This window comes from Gavialis gangeticus, unplaced genomic scaffold, assembly GCF_001723915.1.
Source record: "Gavialis gangeticus isolate Ggan-Ray unplaced genomic scaffold, GavGan_comp1, whole genome shotgun sequence".
NCBI classification, from domain to species: Eukaryota; Metazoa; Chordata; order Crocodylia; family Gavialidae; genus Gavialis; species Gavialis gangeticus.
The window spans coordinates 101,455,081-101,468,617 of record NW_017729031.1 but is presented as its reverse complement, the minus strand read 5'-3'; the positions used below and the strand labels follow the sequence as shown (position 1 = coordinate 101,468,617).

The 13,537-nt window shown below is 44.1% G+C and overlaps 1 protein-coding gene across 1 annotated transcript in view; it reads left to right on the top strand.

Annotated features, from left to right (window-relative positions):
• The first annotated feature begins 1,059 nt into the window (after positions 1-1,059).
• Positions 1,060-13,537, top strand: part of FASTKD2 (FAST kinase domains 2) — a 29,433-nt gene continuing 16,955 nt past the window's right edge. Inside the window, exons 1-6 of the mRNA XM_019523460.1 lie at positions 1,060-2,540; positions 5,233-5,336; positions 5,814-5,922; positions 6,936-7,059; positions 11,773-11,912; positions 12,520-12,692. Of these exons, the coding sequence (XP_019379005.1) occupies positions 1,872-2,540; positions 5,233-5,336; positions 5,814-5,922; positions 6,936-7,059; positions 11,773-11,912; positions 12,520-12,692 (1,319 nt within the window). The 5' untranslated portion in view covers positions 1,060-1,871. The remainder of the gene's footprint in view (positions 2,541-5,232; positions 5,337-5,813; positions 5,923-6,935; positions 7,060-11,772; positions 11,913-12,519; positions 12,693-13,537) is intronic.

Here is a 13,537-nt window from a genome sequence, read left to right as displayed (position 1 = left end):
ATAACTTTTGAATGGGATATTTTGAGCATTTTGTTAATGTTGAAATGTGGTATTCCTATGTGAGCAGATGCATCTGTTCCCTGTTTCTGTGGCACAATCTGTCACAGAAGACCAGTTTTTAGCAGCGGGCAGGGATTAAGCTTTACTTATGCAGGAAAAGGAGGATCAGGCAGCTGAACATTAGGCTCTGTCCCTGCTCTGTGCAGCCCTAACTCTAGAAAACATCTTTTCCCCCCCTTCATTCTGCCCATCAAAAAGCAGGGGATGTATTCAGGGGTGGATCTGAAAATACGTAAGCTGTTATTTCTTTAGTCCTCTAGGGCACGTTTCCACATGGGATTTAATGCGCAGTAGCCTATTTTAATGCGCATTACAGCATCACCAAAAAAAGTGCCCTTTAGCTAATGAGCGTTAGAATAGGCGCCTGCACATTGTTCTAGTGTCTCACAATGGAGGCGCCAGATTTGATGTGCGTTGCCTAAAGCACATTAACCGAAGGTGTGGTCGTGCCCTTAGACCGCCCCTCCCCCCCGGGCTGCATTACATTCTGGGGCGTGATGTACGCGAGAAAATACAGTGGGGGAAGCCGACATGCTAATGACCCGGTAGCCCCTGCCCCTCGCTCCCGAACGGCCCCGGACCCCGGGCCCGCGTCCCTCACCGGCCAGCACGAACCGGGCCATGGCCCCGCCGCGGCGCCCCAGCGGTCGCTTAGCAACGCGCCGCAATGCGAAAGCGGGCGAGGAAAGATTGTCCCCTACTCCGCCCCGTCCTCTCGCGAGACGCGTCGCGGGTATGTGACGAGAGTGTTATGGGGGCTTCCGCGTAGAAGGCCGGCGAGGTAGATCCGTAGCGCGGCCCTGGTTCCTCTCTCCCTTCGGTCGCTGCCGGCGGCCCAGGTGCTCCGGATGGGTGACGGTTGGAGCCTACAAGTAATCTCGCGCCAGCTCGCTCGGGCGGCGCGTGGGGGAGGGGCGCTGTCCCGGGGCAGAGTCCCACCCCGCCCCCCACGTGTTGTTCCGTTATCGCTGAAACGAGACCCCTATCTCTTAGGTCCCGGGATACCTGGGGTCGCCCCAGGTTTCCTGGCTGCCCCGCTAGACGCTCTCCAGCCTCTGTGTGCTGCCGCGAGACCTGGCTGTGCCGGCTGTGCCCGAGCTGGCTCCCGGGCGCTAGCAATACTAAGGGATGGAGAGGCTGGGCCGGTTTTTCCCAGCAGGTTTTTATTCTGTAGTACTGACACAGAGCAGGGAAGTGCTGTCTCACAAAATCACATGCCCTTTTACCAATATTTGTCCCTCCCATTGGGGTGCATGTATTAAGCGTGGCGGGGGGCATGGAGGAGTTGATTATGATATCAATAACAGCAATAAACTATAGATAACTAGTGATAATGGAGTGGTGAGGGCAGGGTCTGTGCCTGCTCCATAAAGGAGGCCTGGATTATTTCCTATTTTTGGAAGAGATTGCTGAGCACTTCTCACGGAAGCCTGTAGTTCCTTTGGGAAGGGGTTCCTGGTCCCCGAATGGAATTTTTGGTCAAAACCAGAAAGAGTTGCAACTCTGTAACAGTCAGTGATTTGGTGATTAAGGGTCTCAGTGGGGATGTGGCAAGTCCAGTTTCAAGTCCCTGATGTAAACCTATTTTTATCCCCTTCCTCCCCGTTCCTCAATGCTCCATTACAAAGGTGTTTCAAGATATGGTATTTTTATCTTTGAACTGAAAGCTTTCTAGTGAATCTGTAATGTTGAATTTATTTTGCAGTAAATTCTCTTACCGTGTTATTCAGGTCTGTGCTTGCTGCTAGAATTTCAACAAGACCGTATGTTCTAAGCTGGCGTTTGAAAACTGCTAACAAGAACTGAACAGGATGAATCATAACATTGTTTATTTGATAAGGACAGTGAGATGTTGTGGTGGTTTCAGAGTTAGACCTACGAGGACATATATGTTGGGGACCAATAAATATAAGAGTGCTGTACAAAGTACGAACCTAAAGAAAGTCCTGGTAAATATTCCTGGTTCCTGGCTTGAATCCCGTCTCCAGTTTCTGCCTCAAGAGACACGTGATTTTAGTACAGAAGTTGCTGATGTCAATGAACAGAGAGATAGAAAGACTCAGTTACATGAGCAAAGCTCTATGAATGCTTTGAATGTCATACGAGAGAGTGCAGGTGATGAAAGGAATTTGCAGATGGAGGGTAGAAGTCAGTTCCAACTGTTCACTGATGCTCTTGAGACATGCAAGACGCCCTGTGATGTATTAGACCTACTTGCAACGTTTGGTTATTCCAGTAAGGTTATTTCAAGCAGTTTCTGTGCATTGTGGAAACTCATCAAAAATATGCCTGCAGATAATAAGCTTTCTGAAAGACAGATGATATTTGAGCATCCTGCCTTTGTTGTGGCAAGTCAGTATCTGTTGGAGCATTCTGTAAACATCTGGGGAAAAGACTTGGTGTGCAGCCTGCATGCTGCATTTAATCTAGGAGTTTCCCAGAACTCGCTGCTAATTCAGACCTTGTTAAGGGTCTGTCACGTAAGTATCAGAACCTCTTTTTTAATATTGGGATAAAATTGTTGGGACAGTTCTGACAGGCAGTAGATATCATAGTGTCTGAAAGTCTGTGAAGGTAGAAACAGTGTGAGTTAGGTCCAAGCTTTCTCTGCATTTTTCCTTGCTATGCTGCATTATGAGGGGAGATGAGCTGAACCTCTTGATCTCAAAGAACACTTGTTCATTAAGCTGTGTTGAAACCAGATTTGCCTGAAGCAGAGCTCTCTCCCCTTTGTTCCCACCTCCCCTCTTTTTTCTTCTTCTCATAATATAAGGCAGTTGTGTTTGGGGAGGAGAATAGTGAGGGGAAGGGATTTTTGCTATTTTTTTTATGGGAGGCAGGGTGGATTTGTTTTAATTCAAATCAATTTGAATCATTATTTAAATGTCAGGAAGCCTCAATGTAATCATTGTTTTCTACAAAAAGTGTGTTGTTGTTGCTTGATATCCTTTATTCATTTAACTTCTTAAAACTGCACTTTTAGAGAAGGGTAAGGGTGTGCCTGTGTGTACACAGGCTTGCAGAGAGACAGTAGGGTAATCAGGTCTGTTATCTCTCATCTCCACATACCGCTGTTAACAAGAAAGTTATTTCTGGAGACAAAAAACCTCTCCTTATGCCTGAAGAAGGGCGTTTATGCCCAAAAGCTTGCAAAGAACAGTTTTCCAACTATTTAGTTGGTCTAATAAAAGATATCACATCTACCCAAATAACTATGATCTCTGGAGACCCAAATCCACAGTGTGAGAGCTGAAACTAAGCATCACAGAGATGCTTAATGGGTTCTTCTCAACTGAGCACTGAGTCCCATTGGGTAGAGTGGTTTTCTTTAATCTTTACTAATCTATAGAGGAGCCTCTGGGGACCCCATAATATTGGGCCCCTAATATAGACTATGGCCTGTTGCGATCTATTTATAAAACTTCTGAAAAGGTTACATGAATATATTGTCTCAAATAGTATATCATTAGAAATTACAATACTTATTCCATGATGATATCTTTGAATTTTAACATATTATAAAATTAAAGTTTATTTTTTAAACACCTTAATAAAATAAATTAAGTAAATACAAATCTGATATTAATAAAAATAAAAAAAAGTCTGATTTTTTTTTTGTTTTTTTATCCACCCTGATGGGAGGATCCAGAGACCCTCTTTTTCTCTTTGATTCCCAGTTACTTTGCTTGCTGTACCTTCCTGGCAACTTTATGTAATCAGCTTACTTATGGCTATATGCTTCCCTAGACTGCCCTCTTTTTCTAGCACTTTCCCAGGGTGCTGCTGCTACTACCATTGACCATGGACTTCCTCTGGTCATTCTCTCTCAGCTTCAGGTTTTACCACAGAGGTTTTGTCACTTCCAGGACATGGCTTATCCTCTGACTGACGTTTCCTCCTTGATTTTCTTTTTCTCCCTCAAAACCCTCAGCTACATTGCTGCTCTTACCCAGTCTGGGGAGCTGTCGTTCCCTCTCCTCCTCCACCATTTTTCCCTTTTCCTAAAATCTGTTCCTATCCACATCACCCCTTCAATATATCCTGCACCTCTGTTTCTCCACCCTTAGCCATCTTGTCTTACTAATAGCCAAACGTTATTGATAAAAGTAGCAAATTGCCTGTCATGAATCATGAGAGACGGGTGGAGATGGAGCCCGGCTACCCAGTGACCTGCAGTGCTGCTGCTCTGCTTCCGGCCCCATGCAGCCCCACATCCAGCCCCGTGCACCCCTGCTGCTCCACCCCACGCTAATGCCAGCTCCCAGGAACAGGTGGGGGGAGAGGAGCTTGCACCCCCTGCAGCCGCCAACACCCAGTGGCAGGCAACATCCCGCACGCCCCCAACCTCCCCTCCTCTCCTGCCTCCCTGCTGCCTCCCCTTCTCTGCAAGCTGTTGTTTGGGGTTGGGTGGCGGCAGCAGCAGAGGTGGGGGGGCACAGCAGCAGCAGGGGGTGGGTGCTACCACTGGAACCCCCCCTTCCTGTTCCCCTCACTCGCTTCCTCCCCTCTTTCCTGCTGCCTCCCCTCCCAGCCAGCTGTTGTTGGGGGTGGGGGTGGTGCCATGGCTCCCTCACCTTCTTTGTTCCTAACACTCTGTGCCCTCGCAGCCTATCAACGCACACCCTCTCAGCAGTGCATACACAGTTGGTCTGGAGCATTACGGACAGACAAAGGCTTTTATTATATTGTATTATATTAGAATGGAAATAAAGCAGTCCACAATTCTGAGGGCAGAACGGGGCAACAATTAATTAGATAAGGGAGTCCTAATTGAGCCTCATAGGAGGCCATAGATGTAATGCATTGGCACTGCTTAGTTTTTTAATAACTGCCATACCAGTAATGATGATGATATTTGTTATGTGACCAGTTGATCTGTTCATTGACTTCTACCTATATTGTTTGCAGTGTTTGGTGCAAAGCTTTCTTTTCTGCACAATGTGGGGTTTTTTTTTCTTTTTGACCTGTGTTCTCTTCTGATTTATTAATGGTAAGTTGGGAATTAGTCTGCTGAAATCAGTAAAATATACTAGCCGGACTCTTTTGTAGGTCAAAGGAGAATGAGACTCAGTGAATTGATATTTTTCTTGGATAAAGTGGCTGGTAAAAATTGGCTGTTCTGCTTACAAGGCTGAAGTATTTTTATTAACTTTATGAACATATTTTTAATAGGAGCGTCTCAATGAATTTAGTGACAACTGTCTTTTGCATCTGGTGTGTACCATACAAAAGATGGAAAAATGCAAGAATGTAGATGCTCTTCAATTGGGACTACAGTAAGAAAAAAATGCATCTTTTTTTTTTTTTTACTTATAGTCATGTAATATGAATGTTTGCTTCTGTGGAATATAAGTATGACTTGAAAGGAGACTGAGTAACATTATTTTTCTGAATAAGTTTTTAGTGTTTTCTTTGGGATTATTTACTAACGGAATGTATTGGAGTATATAAGTAACAATCACTGACTGAGCAGTGAAGTTTAGAAAAGGTGGGGGAGAGTTTCTCACAGGGCAGCACATTGTAAGGTATCATTGGGAGATTTCTTTTCCCAGAATAATTACATTAGTATAGGTAGACATCCACACTGCTGTTGGATCAGTGTACAGCTGTACCAGTTTAACAGGAAGACTGGAGAAAGGGTGAATTATATCAGTTTAACTTAGGCTGTATCAAGTAGAGGCAAATGTATGTGTGTGCGCTTGCTCTGGTTCTGATTCAGGCTTCACTTAACAAATTCCATTTCCTTTTATCAGGATGGTGGTAAAGCAACGGATGCCAGAGATCAGTGACATTAATCTTTTGCAATCCATGATGAAGCATTTTGGAAAAGGTGCCAAACTGTGTCTCAAAAAGCAATTTGAGGTAAAAGATGAGAATTGTTCTTGGTTGGGCCTTCTGTGACTCCCATCTAGCTAGTGCTATGGCATGGCTATTTGTTGGTTGGGTGTGTAACAACTGTGTAGCATTTTGCAGCTGTAGAGAATAAATGGTGACTGCTCCTACTATAAGGACAGGTCAGAATTTAGACAGTAGGTTGGCGATAGCAAAACTTTTTTTTAGTGAACATACACCAGCAATATTTGCTGTCAGGGTCCAAAAAGACGTGTCTCTGTAAGAGGGACTGAAATTTAGAGAAGATGGTATTAAGAGGCAAGGAACAGATCTGTTTGTTCCCAGCATAATGGAGTTCTTGTAATATTCTCTAAGTCCAATGAAAGCACCTGGTATTGGTCAAAGGTATTTGAACTGTATTTTGACATATGTTTTCTTATTGATCTTCTCCTTCGTTGCTCTGTATGACGTGATGTGCAAATATACTGAATTACATTCTATTTAACATCTGGTGATGCTAAAGTTAGTGGGCTTGATTTGCAGGAATAGTTGTATTAGTATAACTGTCCATGTGAAAGCAGTTACTCCTGTTTTACTCTCATTTAAGTGTCTTTAAGCTTGAGCCCATTAACTTTTATTTCACTAGCTTAATTGGGTGTATTGTGTCAAGGGATAGTGCAACGGGAAACAGTGGGCTTAGAAATCTTGCACGTAGGCAAGACTGCAATAGCAGTAAATACACCAGCAATGATTTGCCATTCTGGTTGGCAAACAAAAATTATGCAGTCATTTTACCTAGTTAATTCAAGAAAGAAACTGCAGCAGCTTGAAGGTTGATCATAGACAGCTCATACTGTGCTTGTGGTAAATTGTGATTTTTTTTTTTTTGTTTGTTTTAATAGAAGGAGTTTTTAAGTTCCCCATATTTGGTAAAGATAGAGGATTTGGCATAATTTGATCTCCCTACTCACTTTGTCTTAAGTCAGTGAAAACTTGAACTGCTTCAGTCTATAATAAGTATAACAACATTTATTTCATTTTAGAATAGAGTTTTGAAACAGATGCATAGTTTGACTTCAGAAAATGCTAAAAGTATATTTAACACGCTGGGTGTGATGAATTACACCTCTATTCCAATCCTAGATGGCTGCAGTAAGAAAATTGTTGGTGAGTAAAACTTTACAGTTCTTCTGCACAAGTCCTTCCTGATGAGAATGCGGTGTTTCCTTTTTTCCGATTTCTTTTAAAATTCAAGAAACATTGTTTTAGATAATGTTATCATCGCAGTGCAGTTCCATCTGACAAGGAGCCCTATGGGTGTATAACAAAAGAAAGTAATTCTTGTGATCTCTGCCCTTTTTAATGCCATGAAAAGGCATCTCTTATGAACACTCTCAGCTGACTCATGGGTTGTATCCACTAGCCTGGGAGCTGCATGGTCCCGTTGCTGTAACAGCCCTACATGGATGTTGCCCCTCACACCAGCCTGAGACTCGTCTGATCCCCACTGCTGTAATGACCCTGCATGACTATTCCCCACTGTACCCATCAGCCTGAGGACTGCACAGCCCCCAACACTGAAATGACCCTGTGTGGATGTTTTCCTGCCCTCCTCCCCCATCCAACCAACACTGGCCTGGGAGCTGTGCTTACTGGCCTATGAGTTGCATGGTCTCCACTACTGCAGTGATCCCATGTGGACACAGAACACCCACTAGGCCAGGAGCCCCAGCCCACCCCTGCTGGTGTTTCAGGCCCTGGGCCAGTAGGTGCGGGTCCTCATGCCACTGCGGAGAGGAGCATTCGCTCAGGGTCATTCCAACAGTGACGTCTGCAGGCTGGAATGTAACCTGCAGCCCGCTGTGGATGCTTCTCTCCACATTGGTCTGGGGGCTGCACCTGTGGACACATTACAGTACCCACTGGTGCAACAACCCCATGTGGATGCTTCCCTACCCGCACCTCAGCATTGCTGCAGCATGCACTCACATGGGCTACCATCCCTCTTGATGCATCATGTGCTGTAGGGCTTCAGTCTTACGCTGAGCACTTTGTGCCTTGCCACACTGTGCTGCCCCTTGGGGCAGATGTAGAATGTAAAGGCTAGAGGACAGGGAGTCTAGAGACCTTAGCTGCTGTTCAGCCAGAGCAGTTGGGCGAGTTGTGGCTGGGCAGGACTGAGTGGGCCTCAGCTTAACCGCTTGTGGGCTGCATGCAGCCTGTAGGCTTCCAGTTGGACCGTCCAGTACTAGACCATTATGGCTATGGCACTGCTATTCACCAGTTTTTTTCCTCATTGTTCTTTCTGGAGTCCCATGCTTTATTTACTGTATGCTGTTCAGGTGTCCTCTAGGGCAGAGGTTCTCAAACTGTGGTTTGTGGACCGCTGCTGGTTCATGAGCTCCATTCAGGTGGTCCGCAGAAAGGTTGCAGAACAATCAAGAATATCTGTACTTGTAAGGTAAAAACTACTGATATTAAAATATGAGTTGTGTGTTTTGACATATAAAACAAAAAAAAGTTTAAGTGGTTTGCCAATACCCTCAGCAATTTTCAAGTGGTCTACAAAAAAAATGTTTGAGAACCACTGCTCTAGGGGCAGAATTCTTAGTTTCTACTGGATGATTTTCAATGATGCTCCCTACTGCTGTATTGACGTGCTCAGAAACATTCACTGAATCATTCTCACATCATCCATTAGGTGAGCTGATGGTATTATTTGCATTTTAATTATGTGAAACTGAGAAATGGGTAACCAGAATTCAAATTCTGAGATGTTTGTCTTCTGATTTCCCCCTCCCCCCCTTTTTGGAATATGAATCATTGTATAGCTCTTTTATATGTGCTAAGTCCATTGACTTGGCTTTTGTTTTTCTGATATAAATTTACCTTTTCTTTTTCCTTCCAGAGAATTATAAATAATACAGTTATACATAGACTCCACCTGTAATCAGGCTGTCCCATAATCTTGACATTTATACCTGTAGTATTTTTATGCAGAAAATAAATATATAAAGTCAGAATGTTTTGGGAGCTGTTTTTTTATGATCCTTAGTGTATTTAACCTTTGAGTTGTGTTCTTGGCTGTTGGGTTCTACAGTGTAATTTTTATAAGGGCAGTAGGCATTCAGGGTCCTGTTGAGTACATAGCAATTTATGTTCAGGAGAAAAGCTGTTTTTCCTAAAATTGAACCCAAAACTGTGCGTTTAGCTTTTATAGAGTGTTGACTTACAAATAGAATAGTATAGTTTTGTTTGTAAACACTTGGTACTTCTGTAAAGCAGACCCCAGGCTCTCAAGTTGGGCACTTAGGAAAAGAGAAACATGATTAGTGTCTATGAAATGGAGTTTGGTCAAACTGATTTATTCAGCACCACCTAGGACCTAAGGTGGCTCATGCAGGACAACATTCCTACTGCCTTAACCATGCAGTTGTCCTTTCTCATTCTTCAGCCACCACTTTTTCAATATGTACCTTCCAGTTGTTGCAACAAATAAAGCAGGGCTTACAGACAACAGCTGCCTTTTCAGTGTGACCTAGTTTCATCCTAAGAGCAGGCTCATCCCTGTTCACTGAATGAGGCAGCAGTCTTTTGGGGAAATGGTCTGCGATCATGTTAATAAAAGTTGTATTATAATACATACGTGCAAGGGGGTCAGATGAAGATAATGCAGCAACCTTAATTTTGACGTTTCCTAACTTTTGAACACTTGACTTTATAAATGTAGTGTTCTTTTAAAGTAGGGCTTTTTGTGTGTATGTAAAAGTGAAGCTTACTAACTTTTTAAAGAAAAATCAAACTGAAAAAGCAAAAACAACACGATGGGTTATCGCAGTGATCCCTGCATTAGTCGTCAGCAGGGTTGCAACCTTTTAGAACCTTTCCACAGACATCTGGCACAGCAGCGAACAGAATAACGGGCTGAAAAACAGTGAAGTGTGTATAAGCGAGTAGCCTTCGAACTGAATAGAGGGTGTGTATTTACTTACCTGAGCTTGAGGTAAGCATTGTTCATTAAGTATCCAGCACTGTCAGTGCTGTGGCTGTAGCAATCTTAAAACTGACTTGCCTTCTTCATTTCCAGGTTTTTCAATAGAGTTTGAGGGCTTCTCTTTGCTCACTGCAAAGTAAGCAGTAGGCAACAAGTTAACAGGGAGACTGGCAGTGTGCTATGCAAGTGACTGGTCCCGAGTATGCATACAAGTCGAGTACACTGTGAAAGGCTGTAATCCTGTCTATAGACTAATTCTACAGGGGTGTGGCAGAACATTTTTGGTGCCTGCCACTTTAAGGGCTTCGAGCAGGCAGCAGGGCAGCTGGCAGGTGTTGGCTAGCTCTGATGAGGCAGTCACATGACTGCAGGAAGGCCCTGGGATAGGAGGAGGGGGCTGAGCAGCCTCCATTTTAAACCCAGGCCCTCAGGGCTGAGGCAGCAGTTGCTGTAAGCAGCTGGAAGAACACCACCCAGTTGGAGCTGCTACTCACAACACTTTGGAGATACAGGGCAGGAGCTATGGGAATGGCAGGAGGCTCCTGGTCCTGGGGAATGACCGAAAACTACACCCTACTGGGGTAGGATCGTCTGCTGCATCTGCCCGTGGTAGGATGGTCCCCAGGAAATGCCAGGCCAGTTGCCTCTCCAGTGAAAGGCAAGTATGGGGCACCTTAAAGCCTCAGCCCCAACATCCTGGTGGGTTACCCAGATGTAGGGACAGGCATGGGGGCCAGGCATGTCTACAGACACCTGAGTCCCATCGGGTGTAAGATTCCCAGAGACCCGAGAGAGGGGACAGAGAGAGAGCAGCGAGAGGGCGGAAGTGTGTGTGGAGGCCCACACAGTAGGGTGCGCAGTGGTGGCCTGAAGGACTGTGCATGAGAGGTGTAGAGTAGGGCTGCAGGGGATGCCTGAAGGGCAGCACACGGGCCAACCCCCATAAGAGTGTGAACCTAAAGAAGCGGCCCAGAGGGGGTCTAGAGGCTGAGTTCAGCCCAGTGTGAGGTATAAGGCCAGTGGCGGTCATGTAGAGGAAGGGTCTGTGTGAGGGAAGCCTGAAGGGCTGCATGTGGACCGGCTGGAGTTTTAGTTGTAAAGCCTGAAGGGCTGTATAGAGTAGGGTTCACGGGGGGCCCGAAGAGGCTGTGGGATAGGGCGGGTTGAGAGTGGTCCAGTGAGGGGGCAATATGAATGAGGCCCAGAAGCAGGCAGTGTGTTTGAGGCCCTGTGAAGGGCAGAGTATTAGGGAAGAATGCTAGAGGCCCAGCAAGGGGCAGACTTTGAGCCACGGACTGGCTATTACCAACTTATGCCATCTGCGAGGCATGGTATAGGGGAAGTTGGAGCTGTGTATAATGCCCTAGGCATCAGGGTATAAATGGGCAGCCTCCTGCATTTTACATCCAGTTATTTATTCATTGAGTCGTGGCAGGTGAGACAGGACAGACTGCCCCAGACAGGTGGGCAGTTCAAAGGTGAGATTTGGTCTTGAGATGGTCCCCTGTCACGAGGGGAATAAGATACTTTACCATTTCACAGATATTTTTTTACTGCAAGGGTGGTAAGTATGCTTGAGTGGGTACTGGTACTTCTCATGTTTGCCTGTGTTGAACCCATCTGCCCAGACCCAACGTTATTGGACTAGTCATATCTCCTAGTCATCCCAGGCCCTTGATCTGGTGCTGCTATCCTCACTTGCTCATGTTTCTGCACTCTTCATGTTTCCTTTCTTCAACATCTTGCCTAGCCCCCCATCCTTCAGTTCCACATCTGATTTTTTTGTTTTTCACTCGAGTTTCAATTCCCCTCGTTCTTCCAGTGCCAATAATGTCAGCCTACATTCCCAGTCTGTATACTATCTGTTCTTTTTGTTTTATTTGCAGCGAATCTCCCTGGTAGTACAGTTTTTGATTTCAACCGTATTCTGAACACTTGCTATATTCTCCGCTACTACAATGTAGAAATGTTTTTAGCCATAGAAAGCTATGTGACTACATTCATCAAGTTGCGGAGCATTAAACAGGTGAGGATACGACCACAAGACTTAAAGTGGTATCAAGCAGGGCTGGTATTAGAAAGAAGTGTGCATTCTCTGGTTCATGGAATTCCTAATTATAACTTGTAGTTAAGTTTGTCTTCTGATTTGGGATTGCAGTGGGTTATAACTTCCAGTTTTGTTCTACTTAGTCAGATTTTTGGTGTAAAAGTTTAAAAGACATAAAGTAATAACTTAGTTTTAATTTCTTAAATGTTTAAAAGGAATAACATTGAAATTTGTTTTGCATCTAAAGCATGTTAATTTGTAACTTTTTTTGATGTTTGCAGCATTGTGTAGCTACCCAAATTGGTAGAGGGTGAATCTGCAATAACATTGATATAATAACTAGTCTTAATGTTTTAGTAATAGTGTTTAATTAGGATTTAAATATAGCAGCCAACCACTCTTTTGTTTGTTGCAGTATGGTAATAAATAGGTCAGGCTCAGGATAATATAGCTATTAACCTTTTAAAAAGTTTTGTTTTTCCAATAAACATCTCTCTAATTCTATGATACCAGCAGATTGAGTTGTCATATTGCAGTTCTTCCTCTGTTTTTAATACCATTTTTTCTTGTTTTTGTTTTGTTTTAGCTTGTTATGCTTCTGTCTGTCTTTGAAAATCTTCACTTTCGACCCACTAAATTGCTGGATATTATGGCTGAGATGGTGATAAACCATCCTGAATCCCTGGATTTGAAGGATCTTCTCATAATTCTTTGGGTGTATTCACAGCTCAACTATGTTCCCAAAGGCCAGGATCAGCAGTAGGTTTTGGTGTAGAAAGAATTATGAAGCATAGCATAAAAGATGGGATCAGGGGCATGGAAGGGAATTGTATGTGAACAGCAATCTGAAATGCTGTTTGCCACCAATACAAGATTTCTGTTGTGCAATAATTCTTATGTGGTCCATTTTACTATTTTATTTACTTTTTTCCAAGACGAGGCTGTATTCTCTGCATTTAACAAGGGGGAAAGGAAGCAGAGGGAATAAAAGTCCCTTGTTTTGGAATTAAATGCAAGGTGATGCAGGACAGACAGCTGCTGTGGCTCTGGCTCTGACTGAGTTGAGGCTGGAGCTGCAGCTGCTGCCTACCTCCTGGCTGCTCCACCTCCACCCCTCACCCTTTCTCCAGCATCACAGACTTCATTCTTGCTTCAGCCTGAAGCACAGAGCACGTGTCTGCTCCAGGCCCAGCTCCAGGGAGGGAGCAGAAGGGGCAGAGACTGTGTGGGATGAATTTTAAGATAACCTTCCAATAATTAGATTCTATACAAGGAAAATTATTATATTTATGAATTTTCCATGTATAGAATCTAATTATTGGGGGATTATCTTAAATTCAGAACCATCTTAGATTCCTGTAAATACAGTAATTTCTGAAATAAGTTTGCTGTGCTTGTCAGTGTTGTTATTTTAGTAGATATTTTCCAAATAGCAAGATAATGTAATAAGGAAGGGGCTCTGTCATTTTAGTTCTAGACTGACAAACTAGCAAGCAGATTAGTGGTAGCTCTGAGGTCTTGTGGTCAGGGGTGGCCAAACCTACTATCCCTTCTATCCCCAACCAAAACTTTGACATGGCTGAGAGGCCCAGGACATACAACTT